At 44.2% G+C, this 25291-nt stretch overlaps 1 protein-coding gene across 2 annotated transcripts in view; it reads left to right on the forward strand.

The window, feature by feature from the left end:
- The first annotated feature begins 12753 nt into the window (after positions 1–12753).
- LOC121582941 (voltage-dependent L-type calcium channel subunit beta-4) overlaps positions 12754–25291 on the forward strand; it is a 28992-nt gene continuing 16454 nt past the window's right edge. Inside the window, exons 1-7 of one of the 2 annotated variants that reach the window (XM_045206503.1) lie at positions 12754–13031; positions 15517–15600; positions 21808–21990; positions 22343–22465; positions 23137–23264; positions 23865–23941; positions 24859–24878. In XM_045206503.1, the coding sequence (XP_045062438.1) occupies positions 12966–13031; positions 15517–15600; positions 21808–21990; positions 22343–22465; positions 23137–23264; positions 23865–23941; positions 24859–24878 (681 nt within the window). In that variant the 5' untranslated portion in view covers positions 12754–12965. Of the gene's footprint in view, positions 13032–15516; positions 15601–18656; positions 18750–21807; positions 21991–22342; positions 22466–23136; positions 23265–23864; positions 23942–24858; positions 24879–25291 lie in introns of those variants that run through there. The other variant, XM_045206504.1, reaches the window with a different exon arrangement.

The following is a 25291-nucleotide window of genomic DNA, read 5'->3' on the forward strand; positions in this document are numbered from 1 at the left end:
TAGTCACTCAGGACAATACTTAGTCACTCAGGACAATACTCAGTCACTCAGGACAATACTTAGTCACTCAGGACAATACTCAGTCACTCAGGACAATACTTAGTCACTCAGGACAATACTCAGTCACTCAGGACAATACTCAGTCACTCAGGACAATACTTAGTCACTCAGGACAATACTCAGTCACTCAGGACAATACTTAGTCACTCAGGACAATACTCAGTCACTCAGGACAATACTTAGTCACTCAGGACAATACTCAGTCACTCAGGACAATACTTAGTCACTCAGGACAATACTCAGTCCTCAGGACAATACTTAGCCACTCAGGACAATACTTAGTCACTCAGGACAATACTTAGTCACTCAGGACAATACTCAGTCACTCAGGACAATACTCAGTCACTCAGGACAAGGCCTTAAAACACTTTGATCTCGACTAAGAGCCTATAATGCTGTCCAGTTCTGGACTGCATTGTTGTTTTTACAGCATACACATAAACTTGAAGTAGTCTGCACCACCTTTCCTCCAGTTTGGAATTCTCATGTAACATTTTTAGGTAGTATCCGATGATATACAGTACCAGTCAAAAGTTTGGACACGCCTACTCATTCAAGGGTTTTTCTTTATTTTTACTATTTTCTACATTGTACAATAATAGTGAAGACATCAAACCTATGAAATAACACATATGGAATCATGTAGTAACCAAAAAAAGTGTTAAACAAATCAAAATATATTTTATATTTGAGATTCGTCAAATAGCATTGATGACAGCTTTGCACACTCTTGGCAAACTTTTGACTGGTACTGTAAATGCAATTAAAGTTGTCTATCATGGTCCACTGAGCGATTATGCTGACCTATAGCAGGGTGACAAGCTAACAGACTAAATCTACAGACTGTTGACTCCCAGATGTGTGTCAGGGGTTAGGATGGGGACTGCCATATCGACTCATCATCAGTGTGTGTGTGTGTGTGTATGTGTGTGTGCATGCGTGTGTATACAGTATTCACATCTGCAAGTGTGTTTCATGAGGGGTTCATGTGAGTTCCATGTGTGTGTGTGTGTGTGTTTGTGTCGTGCATAGTTGTGTGTGTGTGCTCACGTGCCTCCCTCTCTCTCTCTCTCTTCATCCTCATTCAGATTTTACTCTCTACCTTATATTCTGATGGTGACGCTGTTCACTCATCTGAGTGGGATTCACAGCAGGAATGAGCAGGAGGTCAAAGGTCAAAGTTGCTCTACTTTGAGTGATTTACTTCTTCCCTCAACCCTATGGTTCCTTAATAATTCACACTAAAAGACAGGGGTAAGGTACTGATGCGAGACAAAGGGAGGTAGCTGAATGGACGGGCATGGGTCCAATGTTTTTAAAATGTTTGTATTTTAAAATGTTTGTATTCATATTTGATGAAGACGGTTATGGGATGTGGATACATTCCACACAGATGTTTCATGTGTTCTGGTACTATGTTTTACGTCACTTTTTAGAATCCAACTGCTCTAGATTTCCATTCCATTTTTCATGTAGGCTACTGTGAGAATGCATGTTTGGATTCATGTAATTGATGAAACAATGTTTAATGTGTGAAACAAAAATAACCTTAACTGTATGATGATTCAAACATGCTCTCTCCCAAAATGTTTTTGTAACTACCGGCAAACAGTAATTTTAGATGAAGGAAATTGAATGTAGAAGATCAAAATCCATTCTTATTTACCATGGCCTTCTGTGCCTTTCATAACAGTGCATAGACATGCATGTCATTGAGATCACATGTTAAAGATTCCTATTTCCTTCATAAATTTTTTCCTTTGGTTAAAAGGAAAGCTCCTACATTAGTAATAATAGAATTACAGTGCCTTGATCAAGTTCATCACAATCAGAATGTAAAAGTTACGGGGCGGAGCCGGTCGTTGCCGGGCCGGCGGGATTAACACTCCCGTGGGATAAAAGTGAATGCTGGGAACGTCTGGCTCCGGCCCAGTTCTAGGAAATCCAGCTTTCCCTGGACAAGGCCTTAATCCATTGTTTGTGTTTCCTATAGACACTGGGCAGGTGGCTTATAGGAGAGGTTCAGCCGTGGCCATTAAAATGGACTGGCTTTCACTGGGAGACAGGCATAAAGTACTGACTCACACACTCTCCCACCTAGTATAACTTTACCTGGTAAACACTCCTACCCAGTTTAACCCTACCACACACTCTCCTACCTAGTATAACTTTACCTGGTAAACACTCCTACCCAGTTTAACCCTACCACACACTCTCCCACCTAGTATAACTTTACCTGGTAAACACTCCTACCCAGTTTAACCCTACCACACACTCTCCTACCTAATATAACTTTACCTGGTAAACACTCCTACCCAGTTTAACCCTACCACACACTCTCCTACCTAATATAACTTTACCTGGTAAACACTCCTACCCAGTTTAACCCTACCACACACTCTCCTACCTAGTATAACTTTACCTGGTAAACACTCCTACCCAGTTTAACCCTACCACACACTCTCCCACCTAGTATAACTTTACCTGGTAAACACTCCTACCCAGTTTAACCCTACCACACACTCTCCTACCTAGTATAACTTTACCTGGTAAACACTCCTACCCAGTTTAACCCTACCACACACACTGCTGCCTAATATAATCTGCCACACACTCCTAACCAGTACATCCCTACCATGTAGTCTTATACAGGGAACAAAGACTATTCTTTCAGCCGTACTCTTGCAGGGCAAATCCCAATAAAAAGCAAACTTTTGTGTTTAAATGAAAACAATAAAAAATGACTGGAAGTCATTATCGGTCCTCTGAAACCATTTACAGTTTGACCCAACACCGCATCTTCACTAATTAGTTTGGCAGTATTTAGTGACGCCCCCGGGGGCGGTAGAGAATTCCATGGCACCGGTGCTGACTGGCCTTAAACTACAGTACATTCCTCTATCCCCATGAACCAGCGAGGCTGATTTTGGGGTTGTTGTGGCGCTATTCCCAGTCCTCATTCCCTACGGACTCCCAGGTTGCGTCGCAAATGGCACCCTATTCCCTACATAGTGGGCGGCAGGTAGCTTAGTGGGTAAGAGCGTTGTGCCAGTAACCGAAAGGTCGCTGGTTCTAATCCCCGAGCCGATTAGGTGAAAAATCTGTCGGTGCCCTTGAGCAAGGCACTTAACCCTAATTGCTCCTGTAAGTCGCTCTGGATAAGAGCGTCTGCTAAATGACTAATTATTTATATTTATTATATAGTGCACTACTTTTGACGAGAGCGCTATGGGTCCTGGTCAAAAGTAGTGCACTATATAGGAAATAGGGTGCCATTTGGAACGCAGCCCCTATCTCTGTGCTGGGCTTTGGTCCTGAAGTATGACATCATCAGAGGAGAGGGACTCAACAAAAAAAACAACACCCAAACCTGGTCTGAATCATGGATCCACCAGTGAGACAGAGTTCACTTTTATACAGGAGATTATTGTGTGTGTGTGGTTGTGTGTGTGTGTGTATGCACCCCCAGACGGACCTCTCATTGACAAGCAATACGAACTCAGAGCAGACCTGAGTTCTTTACCTTCTATCAGATCATTTAGCTGCACTTGACAGAGCTGGCCTGGCAGCAATATAACCAATATAATAGTCCCAAAAGTACAAACTGCAAACCCCCCCTCATCTAGCACTCGAGTCTGGCTCAATCAAACGCTCGAGCTAAAAAACTAACTGTTTGAACTATTAGAATTCCAAACTTTTCAGAACTTTTGAAACGGCACAAGAGGAAGGTCAGTGAGTAAGATGATTTGTTCTGTTGGATGAGGATGGTGCTCGATATCGTAAGTAAACAATGGGTCGAGCCTGCGATGCAATCACTCTGCAGTAGTGTGTTAGAGCCATAATGGACTTTCTATTTACGGTGATGCTGTAATGACCCTCTAACTACCAACGTAATGGAGTGGAGATGGAGGGATGGGTCTGAAAGAGAGAGAGCGAGAGCGAGAGAGGGTGAGGGAGGGGGAGGAGAGAGAGAGAGAGAGGGAGGGGGGAGGAAGAGAGAGAGAGAGAGAGAGAGGGGGGGGGGGGGCTGAAGGCCCCAGTGTCTGAGTCACAATAGTGGGGTCTAGGGACTTTGTGAAGGACACAGGTAGGGCTGTGTGCCTCACCTGACCATCCATTAACAAACCTCTTACTGACAATGTGGACACACTCATAGGATAAACACATATCCAATTATTTTAGGAATTAGTCAAATAAATAAAGCTAATTGGAGAAAATGGATTAGTGATTGAGCGGTGTTTGATATGGAGATAAGGTTTAATCTGTGCAGAATAGGTGTGTGTGTGTGTGTGTGTATGTGTGTGTGTGTGTGTAGTAACAGGATACTATCAGAATGTGGTTCTGATTAAGTGTTTTGATATGATTTGCCTCTGGAAGAGAAGACCAATACAATCAAAATCATCACAAGCCAGTCCTTTTCCAACTGTCACATCACCAGTACATTGGTAGTATGTGACCAGTACATCACCAGTACATTGGTAGTATGTGACTAGTACATCACTAGTACATTGGTAGTATGTGACCAGTACATCACCAGTACATTGGTAGTAAGTGACCAGTACATCACCAGTACATTGGTAGTATATGACCAGTACATCACCAGTACATTGGTAGTATGTGACCAGTACATCACCAGTACATTGGTAGTATGTGACCAGTACATCACCAGTACATTGGTAGTATGTGACCAGTACATCACCAGTACATTGGTAGTATGTGACCAGTACATCACCAGTACATTGGTAGTATGTGACCAGTACATCACCAGTATATTGGTAGTATGTGAGGTAATATACTGTGGAACAAGGACACAGATGGCTAGTTCACAGACATATTAGCCCTACTTTAAATACAGTACATATTTACAACTTTAACCCTCCTGTAAAGTGCAGTAAATTTGTAAAACTTTAACCCTACTGTAAAATACAGTACATATTTACAACTTTAACCCTCCACGTCTCCCTCTTACCCCTGTCCCCCCTCTTCTTCTCTACTGAGCGCTCACTCAATTTGTATAAAAGTAGAGCATCACCCCATAAATATTGAGCAGGTGTTGGACGACGTTCGCTGAGTGTTTTCATTCAGCTTTTTAGTCTTCAATCTCCCTCCCTTTACTCTGAGTAACTTCCTTGAGATGGATGGCCATACTACACGATGCCCTTGGACAGGATGTGGATTGTATATCAGTCTTTAAAGCTGGAAGTACCACTGTCATCGCTCAGAGTTTCACTCCTGCGTTTAAACGTCCATTTAGCGTTGGTCCTCCTTGAAACTCTTGTGTCAGCACTTCCTTGACACTCACACTCACACACACACACGCACACGGTCAAAAGCAGAGCGAAGCGCAATAAAACGTTTTACTGCAGAGCTATTAGAAACCTTATCTGTTGTTGTTTACATAATGTCTGAGGTACTGTCGATACAACAACCTTCCCTTTGGCCTGTGCACCATCTCCTGCCGTTGTGCCGTTGAGCAAGGCACTTAAACTCCTCACAATTGCTCTCCATCCAAGGGCGCTGCTTTGCTGCTGACCCTGTGTGTCACGTTCGCTTGCAGACGGGTCAGACCAAGGCGCAGCGTGATATGCGTACATGTTTATTTAAACTGAATAAACACACAACAAAAAAATAAACAAACGAAACGTGAAGTCCTAAGGTAAAAACACACACACACACACACACACACACACACACACACACACACACACACACACACACACACACACACACACACACACACACACACACACACACACACACACAACAAACCTTACCCGGAACAAGATCTCACAACCCACTACTGCCAATAGGCTGCCTAAGTATGGTCCCCAATCAGAGACAACGAGCTACAGCTGCCTCTGATTGGGAACCACACCGGCCAACATAGAAATACACATAATAGAACACCAACATAGAACTAACACAACAAGGAATACACACACCCTGATTCAACATATAAGCGTCCCCTGAGTCAGGGCGTGACAGTACCCCCAAAGGTGCGGACTCCGACCGCGCAACATAAACATAACAGGGTAGGGGCCGGGTGGGCATTCCGCCTCGGAGGCGGATCCGGCTCCGGGCGTGACCACCACCTATTCTCCGCCTCCCTGTTGCGCCCCTGGTCTGGTCTGGACCTCGGCGCGCTGCTTGCCCTCTCCTTCCTCCTATGAAGTACCAAGCCCTGTCTGGACCCTGGTGTGGGAGACCCCGAACCTGGAGAGGGGCTGACGTCTGGGTCTGGACTGGAACCGCTGACTGGAGCTGAACCCGACGACGGTGGAGCGAACTACTCTGGCTCCGGAGTAGAGCCGCTGACCGGAGCTGGATCAGGCACCGGTGGAGCGGACTGCTCTGGCTCCGGAGTGGAGCCGCTGACCGGAGCTGGACTAGACCCCGGTGGAGCGGATTGCTCTGGCTCCGGAGTGGAGCAGCTGACTGGAGCTGAACTGGGCACCGGTGGAGCGGACTGCTCTGGCTCCGGAGTGGATCCGCTGACCGAGCTGGACTGGACCCCGGTGGAGCGGATTGCTCTGGCTCCGGAGTGGAGCAGCTAACCGGGATGGATCAGGCACCGGTGGAGCGGACTGCTCTGGCTCCGGAGTGGATGAGCTGACCGGTGCCGGACCAGGCACCGGTGAAACATGCACGGGCCGTGCCGGACTGGACACACGCACCACTGGTCTGGTGCGAGGAGCAGGCACGGGCCGGACCGGACTAGGAACACGCACCACTGGCTTGATGCGAGGAGCAGGAACAGGCCGGGCTGGACTGGCGACACGCACCACTGGCTTGATGCGAGGAGCAGGAACAGGCCGGGCCGGGCTGGCGACGCGCACCACTGACTTGGTGCGAGGGGCAGGAACAGGCCGGACCGGGCTGGCGACGCGCACCCCTGACTTGGTGCGAGGGGCAGGAACAGGCCGGGCCGGGCTGGCGACGCGCACCACTGGCTTGGTGCGAGGGGCAGGAACAGGCCGGGCCGGACTGGCGACGCGCACCACTGGCTTGGTGCGAGGGGCAGGAACAGACCGGGCTGGCGACGCGCACCACTGGCCTGGTGCGAGGAGCAGGAACGGGCCGGACCGGACTGCGAAGGCGGACTGGAGGTCTGGAGCGGAGAGCTGGCACAACCCGTCCTGGCTGGCTGCCCACTTTCGCACTACACGTGCGGGGCGCTGGCACAGGACGCACTGGGCTGTGCACGCGCACTGGCGATACAGCTCTTAGAACTGGCGCAGGATACGCGGGACCGAGGAGGCGTACTGGAGACCAGGAGCGTTGAGCCGGCACACCCCGTCCTGGCTGGATGCCCATCTTCGCACGGCACGTGCGTGGTGCAAGCACAGGACGTACAGGACTGTGCCGGCGCACTGGCGACACAGTACGTAGCTCCACATAACATGGAGCTTGCCCAGTCATACGCCTTCTCGCGTGAGTACGGGGAGTTGGCTCTGCTCTAACCCTAGGCTCCGCCAACCACCCTCTTAGCCCCCCCAAAAAAAAATGTATTGGGGGTGTCTCTCGGGCTTCTTCCTCGACCGGCTTCCTCTGTGCTGCCGTTGCTCCTCTCCTGCCTGGGCATCTACCTTTGCCCATGGCCCTTTCCCCGCAAATATCTCCTCCCATGACCACCATTTGCCCACCTGTGACATGGCAATTCGCTCTTCCTGGGCACGCTGCTTGGTCCTCGTTTGGTGGGATCTTCTGTCACGTTCGTTCATGAACGGGTCAGACCAAGGCGCAGCGTGATATGCGTACATGTTTATTTAAACTGAATAAACACACGACAAAACAATAAACAAACAAAACGTGAAGTCCTGAGGTTAAACACACACAACAAACCTTACCCGGAACAAGATCCCACAACCCACTAGTGCCAATAGGCTGCCTAAGTATGGTCCCCAATCAGAGACAACGAGCTACAGCTGCCTCTGATTGGGAACCACACCGCCAACATAGAAATACACATAATAGAACACCAACATAGAACTAACACAACAAGGAATACACACACCCTGACTCAACATATAAGCGTCCCTGAGTCAGGGCGTGACACTGTGCCTCTCAACGTGTGTGTAAATACTGGGGTGTTGGGCTTGGCAAAGACAAATTGCCGTTCTAACCAGTGTACAATAAAGTTGTATTGTATTCTGTTCTAATCTATGTCAAGGTTGACGAACTCACCTGACTGAGAGTACACGACACTAGCAGGGAAAGGGAAAGGGGGGATATCTAGGCAGTTGCACAACTGAATGCATTCAACCAAAATGTATCTTCCGCATTTAACCCAACTCTGAATCAGAGAGGTGTTGCCTAGGCTATATCATGGCTACGGGACAAATGTTTAATGTATGTTGTGGCACAGATTTTCACCTGAGCTTTGATCTGTTCTCTCTGTCCTCTCAATTGTACAGACAGGTTACAATTTACAAAACAGCCGACACTTTGGCTATTGCATGGGTTAACATGGTGGCACAATGACTCCAATAACCCCACTGAAATAATCTATAAAGGAGAGCAAAAACGGATTAATCCTTCACTTGAAAGTTGAGTAATCCGCGACTCAGCATCCGCTTGTTAGCGGATTTGTGTGATCAAACTTTCTCTTAACATGTGAAGACATAATGCTCCCAGACAGTTATGTGAATAGTAGAGAGAGGGTGCTTTTCCCCACTCCCACAATAATAACGACCATGTTAAATGTATCACTTGAAGGTTTGTGTTTGGTCTAGGGGATTTCTCAGCTAATCACATATTCCGTGTCATTTTATTAGGCGCTAACGTATGTTTTGAGATCAAATTCTGTTAATGACTTTAAAAGGCTTAAAATGGAGGACGTCGAGACTGACCTCTAATGTGGGTTTGCTTTCCAGCAGCTTTACCGATATGTGAATTTCATTTAATTGAATGTGAATTTTCATCTGTTATTTAAAGTAACTTTAAGGTAGCTGAGGCCAGACTAGCTGATCCGTCTCACTCTTATCATTATCTGGGGCAAAGAGAGAGGTTTTGTTTTTTGATGTGATCTTGGGCAGCTGTCGTGTTGGGTTGGATGAAAAACCTAAAAGTAACTCAATCAAAAGCTGAGTAAAAAGACAGAAACAGCAGAGGTTCAGAGGTTCAAAAGGATATGTGTCTGGATGGGACAGAAGCCTCATTGTCAGGGAGAGAGACATAGGCCGTAGTTAATTACATGTTTCTACTTAAGAAATGAAGAACCTTTCTATGAAAGGGCTCTTTAAATGAGACCTTAGACTCTATTCTCTCTGAGTCTAAGACATCTTCTTACAACAAGGGTCATGGCTCCAGATACAACACACACACACACACACACTACTCAAGTCTCTTATACTTTACCAACTCTACTAATAACCCATCTCCTTTCACCTCTGGATCACTCTGTCATTCCCAGAAACCTTTCAGTGGATACGACTAGCTCGTATAGTAACACACCAGGCAGACCAATCACACCACAGCTAGCTTGGCACCTCATCATTATCTGGCAAAGTCCCTGCATAGTGGGTGCTCCTGAGAGGTGGAGGGGTACAGTCTGAGCTCCTAATAGACTGGACAAAGCACTGCCTTTGTGTTCCTCCTCACATTGTCACAGCAGCACACTGTGACTGATGCAGGGACTGAGGCCAACATAACTTTCTTCTCTCACTGAGATGATTAGATCAGACCATCCACAGGCAGACCTCCAGTCTAAGACAAATTGGTTTTGGCCCTTTACTTATCTGGTCAGGGTGTGAGGTTCAGTGGTGAGGAGAACTGAGGGCTCACACGGCCTAATAGAAATGGCACCCTAAAGGTGTAGACACAGAGGTGTCAAACTCATTCCATGGAGGGCCGAGTGTCTGCTGGTTTTTGGTATTCCTGTTCATTTTGTGCCCAATTAAGACCTTGACAACCAGGTGAGGGGAGTTCCTAACCAATCAGTGACCTTAATTGACCAATGTAGTACAAGGAAAGAGTGAAAACACGCAGACACTCGGCCCCCCGTGGAATGTGTTTGACACCCTAAAGGTGTGGAGGGAAAGAAAGAAAAACCTGCAGACACGCGGCCCCCCGTGGAATGTGTTTGACACCCTAAAGGAGGGACTCAAATCTTACTGTTCGTTTCCTTCTGACAAAAGACAGAATATGATGTCTTTCAACGGATGTCTTGATGTCGTCATGAAAACATTGTCTTTACTTGGTAGTTATCTGGCTATCTGATGTCTCCTCAACCAGAAATCCAGTTTACAACCATAAAATTACGTCATTATGACATCCCATACAAAATGTTGCATGCCGGGACAACAGAGAATGACAGAGCTGAGTCACGTGTTTGGCCTTCGATCCAACAGGTTGCCCAAGCTCCTCTAACAATGGACTTCTGCACGGTTTTACGAATGGTTGCAAAGCACTCTGTATATATGAAATCTATGTCAGTGGAGTGTAACCGTTTTTAGCCTGCCATTTTATAGATACGTTTTTACACTGCATGGGCTTAAGTAATGGACCGTGAGAGAAAAAGGGTTCTTGAGGGGAAAATAAGACGAATATTACCTCAGCTCTTTGGAGTGGATGGAAGTAAACAGGATGTTCTCAGAAGCCCTCAACCACTCAGGTGAGCTCAGAGCCAGCGACCTGGAAGGAATGGGACCGTCATTCACTTTAAGTGTCTCATGTTAGAGTGAAATGGATGGAAATCCAAAGTAGTGGAGGACTATCAACTGTGTGGCCAACTTAAATGGACTTGTTTCTTCTTGAATTAATATATTTTGTCCAACAGTAAGTGGAGATAGGAAATAAGGTCTGCCAGTTCCCTGTTGCCATGTTCACGTTCACTTTCTCCAGTTATTGGGACTTTTCTGAGAGTAAAGGGATAGATTTCTTCACTCGGTTTGATTAGCTTTTTCTAGAGCACAAAACGGCTGCTTGGTAAAACACAACATGTATTTTCTACAGTATGGAAGCCATGCTTTATAGCCTACACATAACAACATCGATTTTAGTAGATAGAAACTCAACCCTCTTCCAATTCCTCTTTCTTTGACTATTTTCAACTGTCCCAGACAGCAAGAGCAGTATCAAATACAGCTTCTTCTCAGAATTCATTTGAATAATACTTACAAGACAAAAATGGCCCCTCTGAAACAAGCAGGAATTTTATAATAAAGACAGTCTTTGTTGGCCCATTTAGAATAAGAGAGTCCCTCTATGGAGTGCAGACATTGCACCAGCAGTCCTATAGTGAAAAAATACCTCAACTAACCCATCTCTTCAGTCAGTGAAAGGCAGACCAAGTTCAGCTACAGTGCCCCTCTGACAAATACCCGACTGTTTGAATATAAATACACACTCAGTCACCATCACACTAAATAAGACATGGACTGGACCTGTCATCTCTATTCACCCTGACACACTCCGTTAAAGGGGCAATCTGTGATTGCTACATCCATTTTTGGACTTTTAAATTATTGATATATAGCCCACGATTCTTGAGGAATATAACTTATAAACGTCTCATGAGCTTTGTTCAACTGTCTAACCCCCAGAACCCAAAATATAAGCATGTTTTACTCCTTTGTTTGTAAACATTTTCATTGTAAACAAACACTGTATAGCCCTGTATATTTTTTTTACTTTGGGACTATGGATGGTCAGTCCTGGCATTCATAGCTCTGTCTATGAATTTGAGAGTGGTTACATTTCTCTAGCCCCATCCCTCTGCCTTTTCCCCAAAATAGTGGCAGGGTGGCCTTTGTTAGTGTTTATAGCGAACAGTCATTTTTAGCCTTGCAATAAACCAAAACCATATATTAGATACTCTACTGCCCTCTACTGAATATGGTTCCCGTTGTCACAGTAGTCAATGAATACCTTTAGCATGTCAGTTAATACCCTTTGTAATACTGCCCTCATCTGGCAAAACAGTGCAGGACAGGTATAGGCCTACATTTGTGTTTGGTAAAATACTAAGGTTTGGCCTAAATCGGCAATATCGGGGGAAAACTCTGAAGAAAGACAACCTTCTCTCCAAACATTCACAGCAACTACCAAATAAGAAATAAGCTAACAGACTAAAAAAGGAAATCTTTGCCAGGGCAAACACCAGACAAAATTATCTTAGTACAAGTAAGCTAAGTAGGCCTACATCTACCCTATCATAATAAAAATATATATAAAATGGTATTATGAGGCTTTATGCCTATTGTTTGTTCGTCATCCTCGGACATTTGTAAACAACGTCTACTCAAGTTAATCTCGTTAAAGAGACACTTCCGTCTATAGATGCGCAGTTAGCCAGCGGACCAGGATAGGCTACCTATAGCCTGTGTTTAAAACTATAATGTTGATCACATGGGTGGACTGCCACTCCTTGTATCCATACAACCTGTCTATGACTTTGAGCATGGTTAGGTAACAACTCCACAGCTCCATCTCTCAGCTTTATAGCAAGTGGCAGGGCCGCTTTGGGCTGAAACAGACTCGGGTTTGTCAATAGTTTAGGAAGATGCCTTCGGCTAGCCGATAATAATTAGCCTAATGACAAAATTGAAATAATTATTTTCACAAGAATAAACCCATTGAAGCGCGCAAAGGGATTAAATCCCAAAAGACGCTGCTAGCCATATTTTATCCAGTGAAAATGAAAAGAAAAGTCAGCTCCTCTCTCACATCCGCTATAGAGTGGCTCGAGCGAGTTTCAGTGGCGCGAAGCAGCAGTTGCAGACAGTGCGCGCGCGTCGTGAGCACCTGTCACAAGGTAAAGAGCAGGAGAACCGTGTTGTTCGAATAGTACCAGAGGATATTGCAGTGGCTTGAAGCTGGAGCAAGTACACAACACTCCACCACACTTCCACTGGGCTGGGCCAGAGAGGCAGCAACCACCCATTTGGACCGATGTTCTGGCCGAAATGCAGTCTCGACACATCTACATTCGGAATAAGATCGGTGAGGGCATCCAAGCGACCAGTTTTCAGGTAGGTCACCCCAACGGGAGAAGATAGACAGTTAACTATTCTCCTCAAACTGTTTTGTTTTCAAACAAAACAACTTTGGCACTTTTATAATTCCTTGTTTTACTACACACCATGTCTCATGCGGTTGTAGAATGTTTTATCATACAATCTCAATATTTAGTGTCTAGGCTACTGAATGTTGTTTTAAATCAAAGAAAACAATCCAAAATATCCCAGCTTCACATAGTAATTACTAGACTAAGTAATACATGTGCTATAAATCACCTTTTGTAAGATGTTGTATAGACAGCATGCCCTATTTTTTTTTGCTGGTTTTTATGAAACATGTAACGTGTTATTTCCTCCCCTAGCCTCTGGAATGTATTTAGCCTATGTGATTTCTTACCAAGTGTTTTCACCTAATAACAATATGGTCACACCACAGCAAGATACAATACAAGACGAAGGGACACCCAGTGACTAACGTGACCCAGTTAAGATGGCCCTATTTGGTGTAGATTCAGGAGAAAAGTAGGTTCTGATATTTTAATAGTGACATTGTTACTAACTCTGGAGACTTAGCCATAAGTGGAGCAAATCACTGCTAGATAATTAACCGGCCCCTTAGAGGTTCAGGATATGTCTATATTTGGCCCTTTTAGAGACTTGCTAATGAAAGTCGGAAACAGTGAAAGTCTTGATTATAGATAGGGTTGAAACATTTCGTGAATCTTCCCAAAATCCTCAGGTTTTCCGTAAATCCAGGTTGGATATTTTTGGATTTCCTGCATATTCCCTCTTGATTCCAGGATAATTCCAACCAGGATTTCTGGAAAACCTGGGAATTTGGGAAAGTTACCAGAATTTTGCAACCCTTATAGATCATTATGTTTCCTTGAATGTCAATGTTATCGTGGAAATGTTACTAGCCAACATAACATTACAAGTACTACTACAGAGCTACAGTAAGGTACATCTCTCCTATGGTGGGAGGACACTGGCTGTGCTAGAGACGGAGTGGGGGGTTGTGATTGGCCTGTAGGTGTCATGTTGCCAGTGTCATGTCTGCCCTATGGGGGCGATGTCACCCGGGCTGCTCTGACAGTTCTCACACTGAGACCCCCCCACCCTACGCACACACACGCACGGCACGCACACGGCACACATTCACGCACGCACACAGACACACACACACCCACACACACACACACACACACACACAGTCTTCCAAAGCCTGCCAGGATTACAGAGGACAAACGCCACAGGAGTCTCCTGGCATCAATATATAGAATAGATAGACTAATTGATACTCCCAGTTGGTATTAAATAGAACTTTGCGGCCCCGCCCGCCTGTGTGGAAAACAACCCATGGTTACCTTGGTTACCCCATTGGCTCACAGCAAAAACTATACTTATTCAAACACAATTTTCTTGTTGTCTGCTTGTTTTAGACAATTACAAAACTACATTTAAGAAAAGTACAACATGTCTAAAGATTAATTTTCAACATTGCCTGCTCCCAAGCGTTCTCACTACTTAGTCCCCTGCAGCTCAGTTGGTAGAGCATGGCGCTTGCAACGCCAGGGTTGTGGGTTTGTTTCCCACGGGGGGCCAGTATGAAAATGTATGCACTCACTAACTGTAAGTCGCTCTGGATAAGAGTGTCTGCTAAATGACTAAAATGTAAAAATGTTAGAAAAACTTCATATTGTAGGGTTTCCCCTCATGCCCCTTTTCATGACCCGCTAACGTTAGCCACGTGACTGAGTGCTAGCTAGCTACCAACCAGAACATTAAGCTATCCAAGACCAACAACACAAACAAACGGATTATAAAGCTACAAGTAGTGAGTGGAGTTAAAAACGAACTACTAAAAGTTAAACGTCTTACCTGTGATTAAATATTTTCCACACACATAGCTACGTGTAGCCTACTTGGACACTGGGTCTCCACAATTTCCCACTCTTCCACACCGAATAGCCTGAAGCCCCAGAGGTGTTCTCGCAGGCTCTTTTTCCCTACATGGGAGCATTACGGAACCGTAGGTAGGGATTTCTGACCTGGTTACATGTACATTGAACAACACAGCAGCTTTTCAGCATGTTTTGTTATTTCTGTATAACAAAAAAATCTACGACTAAGTTGACTCTTTTACAATGGGGGTCAATGGGAAATAATGTTTGTTTTCCCCAATTTGTGGTCATGGTTGAGGGGAATTCCTTCTTATGACATGAATACCGATTCGGAGTATACACACCAAGATATAGAATAGAACACAATATAATTGAATAGAATATAATTTAATTACTTAATATTTCCAGAATGAACTATGGAATATAGGTAAGATGTAACACGGAAAGCAATTAAATCAGTAACTGCTGTGTACAGTAGCATTATGTATTGTTATTTTTAATCTGTTAATGTTTCTGTTGTTCTTGAGCTTGATTTCCCTTGAGAAGGACTGGGGTGACTTGGTTGGTTGTGCTGCTTGTCTGATCCCACACAGGTGAACCGAGGGACCTACTCCAGGAGGAGCCGATTGAAAAGGTCTGATGGCAGCACCACCTCCACTAGCTTCATCCTCAGACAGGTAGGACTCCGGGGTTTCCCCTAGGTACAGATCTAGGATCATCTTCCCCTCCCCCAATCCTAACCTTAACCATTAGTGGGGGAAATGCAAAACTGACTGAAGATCAGTGTAAAGGGGCAACTTCACCCTACTCCACAGGTAGGCCGGGATGGGTTACATTCCAGAAAGATGTTCCCTTCCCTATGCCCTCGTTCACTCCCTCTTCGCAGATCTGATAGGACTGGACAGGTGAAAGCAATATGTCGGAAACTAGCTGGAGCTATTGCTAGCTTACACCTAGCCATGTCTTCTCAGGTCTGTGATGGGGAGTGACCAAGGGCAGAGGGGAATGGACAACTTTCTGGGATGAAACGCAACTTTCTGGTATGAGAACACACACTGACAGAGAGCCAGATTCAGTCACAAACAGACATGTAAACACGCACACGCAAGGACACATTTCTTGGTGTTTTTTTACATAGCCCAGTTTGATTGAATTGCGGTCATGAATTGAGCCTTGAGACATACTACAGCAGGCAGTGAACATCTAACCAGGATAAGGGGACAGCCAGAGAACAGTCACTGGAAAACCAGTCAACCATTCAGTCATCCATGTATTTGCTGACCTAAAACCAACCAAATAACCTTCGGGATTGTCCACTCAGGACAGACCCTTTTAGAGAGATAGAGAGTAACAGGGTATTTAGGTTGTTTCTCCAACCCCACTCCAACACAGCTGATTCAGCTAAGAATTATGTTTCAGCAGGGCTGGAGCAAAAGCTTACTGTACATGTCTCTCTAGGAGGGGGGTTGGCCAACACTCATCATTTTGAAATTTTAATGAACTTACATATATTTTTCTAATATAAATACTGTACAAAATATCTCTCTACAGGCAAATGTTTTTATTTGAACTATTTCTGTTATTGTGTCTTTCCATAAGAAGATTCAGTTGATTTTGTGAATCTGCTGTTTTCTTATTGGTCTTTTGCCCCATGTTTATTTTAGAAACGGATACACTTGAATAAGCATCAACATGATAATGTGACTATCAGAATGGAAGCTTACAGTTATAACATGCAATACATTGTGGTACATCAAACCATTTTGGAATGAATCATTTATATTCTGGTTATCCACTATACTCTATACAGCCCCTTTTGTTTCATATTCTGGTTATCCACTATACTCTATACAGATCCTTTTGTTTCATATTCTGGTTATCCACTATACTCTATACAGATCCTTTTGTTTCATGTTCTGGTTATCCACTATACTCTATACAGATCCTTTTGTTTCATATTCTGGTTATCCACTATACTCTATTCAGATCCTTTTGTTTCATATTCTGGTTATCCACTATACTCTATACAGCCCATTTTGTTTCATATTCTGGTTATCCACTATACTCTATACAGATCCTTTTGTTTCATATTCTGGTTATCCACTATACTCTATACAGATCATTTTGTTTCATATTCTGGTTATCCACTATACTCTACAGATCCTTTTGTTTCATATTCTGGTTATCCACTATACTCTATACAGCCCCATTTGTTTCATATTCTGGTTATCCAATATACTCTATACAGATCCTTTTGTTTCATATTCTGGTTATCCACTATACTCTATACATACCCTTTTGTTTCATATTCTGGTTATCCACTATACTCTATACAGATCCTTTTGTTTCATATTCTGGTTATCCACTATACTCTATGCAGCCCCTTTTGTTTCATATTCTGGTTATCCACTATACTCTATACAGATCATTTTGTTTCATATTCTGGTTATCCACTATACTCTATACAGCCCCTTTTGTTTCATATTCTGGTTATCCACTATACTCTATACATATCATTTTGTTTCATATTCTGGTTATCCACTATACTCTATACATATCATTTTGTTTCATATTCTGATTATCCACTATACTCTATACATATCATTTTGTTTCATATTCTGGTTATCCACTATACTATATACAGCCCCTTTTGTTTCATATTCTGGTTATCCACTATACTCTATACAGATCATTTTGTTTCATATTCTGGTTATCCACTATACTCTATACATATCCTTTTGTTTCATGTTCTAGTTATCCACTATACTCTATACAGATCCTTTTGTTTCATATTCTGGTTATCCACTATACTCTATACAGATCATTTTGTTTCATATTCTGGTTATCCACTATACTCTATACAGATCCTTTTGTTTCATATTCTGGTTATCCACTATACTCTATACAGCCCCTTTTGTTTCATATTCTGGTTATCCACTATACTCTATACAGATCCTTTTGTTTCATATTCTGGTTATCCACTATACTCTATACAGATCATTTTGTTTCATATTCTGGTTATCCACTATACTCTATACAGCCCCTTTTGTTTCATATTCTAGTTATATATGTGGTGCTTAGCCTATACACTGGAAGAGAGAGATGGATAGAGAGAGAAAGGGAGACGCATAAATAGAGAGAGAGAGAAAGAGAGAGAGAGAGAGAGAGAGAGAGAGAGAGAGAGAGAATGATGCTACTGTCATCTCCCTCTTCCTATACTCGCCCAGTCAAGGAGAGAGTGTGTGTGCGTCCAAGCTGAGTGGAGGGCTGCACAGCCAATCGGCTTGCTGCACATTGGCTTTGTCATCGGGTGCTGATATTTAGGAAGGATTCTCTATGCTGCTCCGTTCGTTGTGTTTGGAAGGGCTGATGAAATGCCAGGATTGGGCTGCCTCTAGGGAGAGCCTCTCTGCCTTATAATGTGAGCCAGTAGCATCCAGGCTCGGGGCTAATTCACAAACATCGACCAAGCAGGCCTAGGGGGAAACCAAGCAGGCCTAGGGGAAACAAAGCAGGCCTAGGGGGAAACCAAGCGCAGGCCTGCTCTGCTACTGCTCCCACTTCTTTTCCTCTTCCAGCGGAAAAAGGAGGGATTTATTTTTACAGTGAAGAGAGAGGGGATCGTCATCCCCCTATCATCCCGTGTTCTGTGGTGGATCCCTCTTCCTCCTCCTCCTCCTGCTCTCCCCCTCCTCCACCACAGTCTCCTCCTCCGCTCTCTCTGTTTTTCCTCCTCTTCCTTCTATTCTTCTAGAGGTGCTTTTGGAAATAGCAGACCTCCATGTATGACAATTTGTACCTGCATGGATTTGAAGACTCGGAGGCGGTGAGTGGTGGGGGGGGGGTTAGCTTCAGATCGTGTGTGTGTGTGTGTGTTTGTCGATAGAGGTGGCTCAGCTGTGGTGCACACACAAACACAGGGCCTACTGTAGGTAAGCTGACGGTCTCATGCTGTAGATAGAAGGATCGCGGTCTCCGCTGGGGGGTGGGGTGACTGTGGCACTGTAGGGAGAAGACGGCGTCAGACGTGTGTGTGTGTGTGTGTGTGTGTGTGTGTGTGTGTGTGTGTGTGCACAGTCGTGAGAGTGTAATTAGCGATGATGTGTATAAGTATGACTAGCAATATGTGTCTGTCAGCATTAGCCCAATGCATCTGAATAGCTGCATCCTATCATCAGCACATTTCAATGGCTGATGATAGCTATACAATGTACACTGTAGGCATCCATTTAATGCACAGCACACGTAGGAGCACAAAGATGGAGATAGCGTTATATAGCGAGAGGAGAGCAGTGTGTAAATGCTCATTCCTATGCTCCAGAGGGCCGTTTCGCTCCCAGCGTGAGGTTGTGATTGCGTAATGTATCCTCATATCACAGCCTTTCCAAACGTAGGGTATAGCCCTGCTGCATTTAGTGCCTTTTGTTTAAAGGGGCAACGATTCTATTTTTACTCCCAGCAACAGCAATGTGTTGGATTTCTGCTGCTGAGGACAGAGAGGAGCGTGCGTCGTGATGTCATACACTGGAGTTAGATAGACATGAGTCACATGTCAGTGCTCTGTTAGACGCCCGACAGTCGTACAATATGGCCGTGAAGAGATACTTTACCCCAAAATGCACCCCTCTAACCACCCACATACTGTTATCCATTTTATATATATAGGCTGATCAGCAACCGGCTATAATTATTTATTAAGATATATAATGAATATATATAAAGGAATATGGTATTTGTTGAGGTGGCGTGAGAATAAATGTTTACCAAAGCACTTAAGCAGAAGAGCTGGGTGTGTGTGTGTGTGTGTGTGTGTGTGTGTGTGTGTGTGTGTGTGTGTGTGTGTGTGTGTGTGTGTGTGTGTGTGTGTGTGTGTGTGTGTGTGTGTGTGTGTGTGTGTGTGTGTGTCTGTGTGTGCGTGCGTGCATGTGTGTGTGTGTGAGAGAGAGAGTGTGTTGACAGTGAGGATTGTTCTAACAGGGTGTTCTTATAATATACAGTATGTCAGTTGAATGCTTATGATGCTTGAGAAAGACCACATCGTTATAAGACAGAGTGGTGCTAGTGTGAAAACAGGGAGCTGTGACTATTAACATAAATACTTTTAACAAGAGCAGTGTAGGTTGATTTGTGTCATGTGTTTTTCATAAAGGTGACACCCAGTAAAAACATTTTTTTAAATGTTATGATTGTGGTTAATAATTAGGCTCATAGTACTTTTATCATAGAACCTTAATGTGATCCATGGATTTATATCAGCAGCTGTTTCTTAATAGCATTGACTCAAGATGCAATATATATATTTTTCAGAGCAATCACTTCTTTCTCTAAATAAGCAAACCTCCTCGTTTTGGTTTCCCAGACCCGCCATTTTGTGATTGGTCCACACAATTCAATAGAGCCCCTGCTGAAGTAAGCCCAAGAGATAGCTTGTCTGTTGTAGAAAGTGCTGTGCTATGACTAGCGTGTGTGGATTTTAGCAGACTGCGAGACTTTCCAGGTTCCTAATGCGATATTGACACATGCACACGCACGCACACACACACACACACACACACACACACACACACACACACACAAGTGCACGCACACACCGAACACACACACACACCAAACACACACACACTGTTCTTTCTCTGACTTGAGTTAATGTTGTTCTCCAATTCGATTATCATTAGTAGATTCACTCTCTCTTCTTCTGAGGCCAAGGCATGGGTCAATACTTTAACACATGCTCCAGACATGTCTCAGCCAACCTTCCTGTTCAGTCCAGCTGCCTACGGGCCACTGTGCTCACATATGAGCATAACCAGTGGTAATGTGTAACCAGTGGTGATGTGTAACCGGTAGTAATGTGTAACCAGTGGTAATGTATAACCAGTGGTAATCAAACATCTGGGCTATCAAGTCTCAGGCAGTGCTACCTCATCACAAGACTATGATTCGATGCATGCTCTTCCTGGTACAATAGTGCCCCCAAGATAATTAAAAATAAACTGCAGACATCTCAGAACAAATTAGTCAGGATTATTCTTAAACTTCCCGCTCGTTCTCATCTTGACCATTCCCACTTTGAAAGCCTCAGATGGGTAAAAGTGGAGGAGAGAGTCTCTCAGATTAAAGTGTGTGTTGTACGTAAGCTTGTCCACAGTATGGTCCCCAGGTACCTATGTAACTACTTGAACTTGGTCCGGGATAACCATAACTATTCCACTAGAAGGAGGGAAACTGTCGTTGTTCCTTTTAGATTTAATAGTGGTAAAAGGAAATAAACTTTTTTGTACTCATCTTTTTGAAAGCTATTCTTTCGAATCCCACGTACTTCTCGCAAATAATCTTTGAAATGTAGGTCATCTCCAGAGGCAGTTTCAAGTTCTCACTGAAAAAAGTCTCAAAAGTGTGTCGTAAGACTATAGTAGGTGGGTGAGAAGAGTAGAAAATGCCTGGGATAGTATATGGTCTACCTTTTGGTGCCTATTGTGTACACCCCCCTCCCCCTCCAAATGGACCACAATAGAAATAAGCTTTTAAGCTTTATAGTGTTATCCTTGATAATTTTCTTAAATTGCATGTGTAGGCGTCACCGGCTGGAGTGCCCTTATGTATGTATTAAAAAAATTGTCTAATAAATTCAATCAATCAATCAATCAATTAATCAATCAATTCCAAATCACCTCACCTCTGTTTAGTAAGATAAACCGGATGTAGTTACAGAGCATTATGGGTACTGTAGTACGTCATGCTACAACCTCCTCCACCTGGTGACGGCCTGGTGACAGCCTGGTGACGGCCTGTTGAAGGCCTGGTGACAGCTTGGTGACGGTGACGCTGGCAGTGTGATCATAGTGACAGCTGCTGTCTTCCTGTCTGTCCATGTCCTGTTGTAGGGCTCAGCTGATTCCTACACAAGCAGACCATCGGACTCGGATGTCTCTCTGGAGGAGGAGCGGGAGGTGCCGGGCCAGGTCCAGGGCCAGAGCCCGAGCCAAGCGGTCCCGGGGACCCAGGCCCCGGCCCAGACCAGAGAGCAGAAGGAGCAGCAGGCTGCCTTGCAGCTGGAGAGAGCCAAGGTGAGACCCAGAGAGGTTGTGTTCAGTAGGGATAAAACGGTTTTAAAAAAGGTTTTAATTTAAATGTGAGGGTACTACCTGGACAACAAGAAGACGTTATACTGTACTATGTAAAGGGTGGCAGAAGGGTTATGCCACAATTGATAAAGCACCAGATGTAAGGATCCGTTATAGCACACTTATATTGTATGACATTTGCTTATAAATGATTTGTGAAGCATCCACGTAGGCATTATAAAGGGTTTATGAAGGCTTTATTAAGCCTTGTAAGTCATAGTTCATTCATGTGAACTTACGTTCATGCTGTGCGGCTCTCTGACTGACCCTCTTGTCCCTCTCTCTCTCTCCAAAGGCTAAAGCCGTGGCCTTTGCTGTGAAGACCAATGTCAGCTACTGTGGAGCGTTAGACGAGGACGTGCCGGTGCCAGCGACCGCCATCTCGTTCGATGCTAAGGACTTCCTTCACATAAAGGAGGTAATGTTTTTGTCACTGAGGCAAGGTTGAACTGTGGCACGCTATCAACCGGACTTTGATCAAATACATTTGTAAAATAGATTTGTGAGATATTTTTCAATGCCAAATGATTTAGCTTGGAGTGTGCACATGTCGGACTATACCATTGTACCAGACAAACTAGATTAAGTGTAGCTATTTGAAAGTATTTGATATCAGTGGAGGCTGGAACAGAGCCAATGGAATGGCATCAAACACATCCCCCTCATTCCACTCCAGCCATTACCACGAGCCCATCCTCCCCAATTAAGGTGCCACCAGCCTCCTGTGTTTGATATGTATTTGACCCAGGGCAGTTATCAACCACTATTACATTAACAGAAAGGGATGTACACTGAATTTAGTACCTGTGTTCTGAAACACACTCACTGTGTGTTAAAACTAGATACAACTGCTTATTTCATTGTATTCATGTCATTTTGGCTGCGTTTAGACAGGCAGCCCAATTCTGATCTATTTTTCCACTAATTGGTCTTTTGACCAATCACATCAGATCTTTTCACATCAGATCTTTTTCAGAGCTGATCTGATTGGTCAAAATACCAATTAGTGAATGAAACAAATATCAGAATTGGGCTGCCTGTCTAAACGCACTGAAACTGATTTTTCAACCACACCTCCAACCCATCCAGAAGTTCAACAACGACTGGTGGATCGGCCGGCTGGTCAAGGAGGGCTGTGAGATCGGCTTCATCCCCAGTCCCCTGAAGCTAGAGAACATCCGCATCCAGCAGGAACAGAAGCGAGGGCGAGTCCAAGGGTAAGGTAACCTATCACCAGGCCTCTCTCACTCAGTCAGAGACTTATAGGCTTGTGACCCTGGGAAGGGGGTTAGGAAGGGGCCAGCAGTGCTATTCAAAGTTTAGTCAAATTGATTCGGTTATGACAAATTAGTCAAATTAGTATAACTCACTTGGTTATGAATGTGCTTATGATGTGTTATAAAGAAGGTATTCATAGGAAGTGTTACAGATCATTTAGAATAATTACATTTCTCTCCATCCATATCCAGAATAGAAAAATCTAAATATTTCTAAGGTCTCTGGCCTTAATAATCAGTAGTGCTTTGGTTTTTCTAGCGACCTAGCTGCTCTGTCTGTTTAATCGCTCTTGAAGCTCCCGTCACCGGTGGTTTTGTCTCGTGTGCGTACTCTCCTTCAGAGCCGTTCACTGCACTAGGCCTGTTCAGTTTGAACACTAATTCAGTGTAATGAGAAGACTCGGGATGAGTTGAGAGGCTCACCTCGAGTCCTTCATTCACCCTATAAGGCCTGGATTGTGCATTTCTAACCCAGTCGCCGTTGGCCACATTAACACTGTGATTCTGTTGTGTTCCTTTTGTCCCTCTTGTCTTTTCCAGTAAGTCTGGAGGGAATTCTTCCTCAAGTGTAGAGGATGAGGTGTCCGCCTCGGTCAGACCCCTCATCTCCTCTGCAGGTGAGAGCCTCTTAGAGATGATGGGGGGACGTTGTCCGCCCCTACTGGCCCTCCGTTAGGTTAGAGAAGAACTAGAAAACTTTGGCAAGGCAACGTGAGACGTAGAGCAAGGATTGCTTAGTGTTTAAGCCTTCCCATGTCTCTCCATAGAACCTAAGATAAATTATTCCCAGCAGGCAAAACTAGTTGCAATAACGTCATTGTGACGTCTTTTTGTGATGTCACGGTCAAGTTGTATTCTGGTTGTAAAAGAACGTTTTTCTGGACGTCTTTTTAGCAATCAGAGAAAGACGTCTTTAACTGGTTGTAATCTGAACAGATAACAACCAAAGTATGATCTCTGTCCCTGAGTTATCTTGACATTTCTATAATCAGAAAACCAGTTTACAACCAGAATATGACGTCAATATAACATTGGTTGTAATCAGATGTCTCAACAACCAGAAAACCAGTTTACAACCAGAATATGACGCCATTATAACATCCCATACCAACTTTTGCCTGCTGGGTTGTGGATCCATAGAGTGTATATATATATATATATAGTGTATTCTCCCATCCTCCTCTTCCTCCAGTTGAGGACTGCAGGCGCTCTGAGACTTGGCTTACCACAGGGTGAACCCAACGACAAGACTTTGACCCCCCTGAACTTCAGTCATGTGACTTTGTGAATATGCCTCATAGGATATTAGGATCATGTTTATATGTTGGATGATGAATCTAGAGGGTATATGTTTACTTTGTGTGTCAGTTATATCCTCGGGTTTGAAAATGTATTTACTGTAAATTACATTATGATCATCACAATTCCCAAAATGAAGTACAGGATCATGAGGTCTCTGACCTGACAAGTTATGGTGACTTATGACACAATACAATACAAGACATTGACAATTCTGTTTTGTTTTACTTCACAGGAAAGCAGAAACAAAAAGCGGTAAGTGGGTGATGGTAACACTAAACTGTCTCCATCAACTAGAGCTGTCTACATTACAATAGTACAGTGCCCATCCTACATCCCATCTAACATCCTGTCTAACATCCTGTCTAACATCCCATCTAACGTCCCATCTACATTAGTGAAATAGATTTGAGTCAGATTGTGCTGTCACAATGATCCATACATCCCGTGCTGTCGTGTGCATCTATCCCATTTTGTTACTGTGGGAAAATCTCAATTGCATTTCCTTGACTCCTTGCGTCCTCTCTCCTCGCCTCCTTCTCAAAACCCATTGGATGAGAAGGTAAAAGGTCCCTCCCCTCTGACTTCTCCTCCAATGGGTTTTGAGGAGAGCCGAGGGTTCTAGGAAATGTAATTGAGATTCTCCCAATGCGTCCCGCTGCTCCTCT

The sequence above is a fragment of the Coregonus clupeaformis genome, chromosome 23, assembly GCF_020615455.1.
Source record: "Coregonus clupeaformis isolate EN_2021a chromosome 23, ASM2061545v1, whole genome shotgun sequence".
NCBI classification, from domain to species: Eukaryota; Metazoa; Chordata; class Actinopteri; order Salmoniformes; family Salmonidae; genus Coregonus; species Coregonus clupeaformis.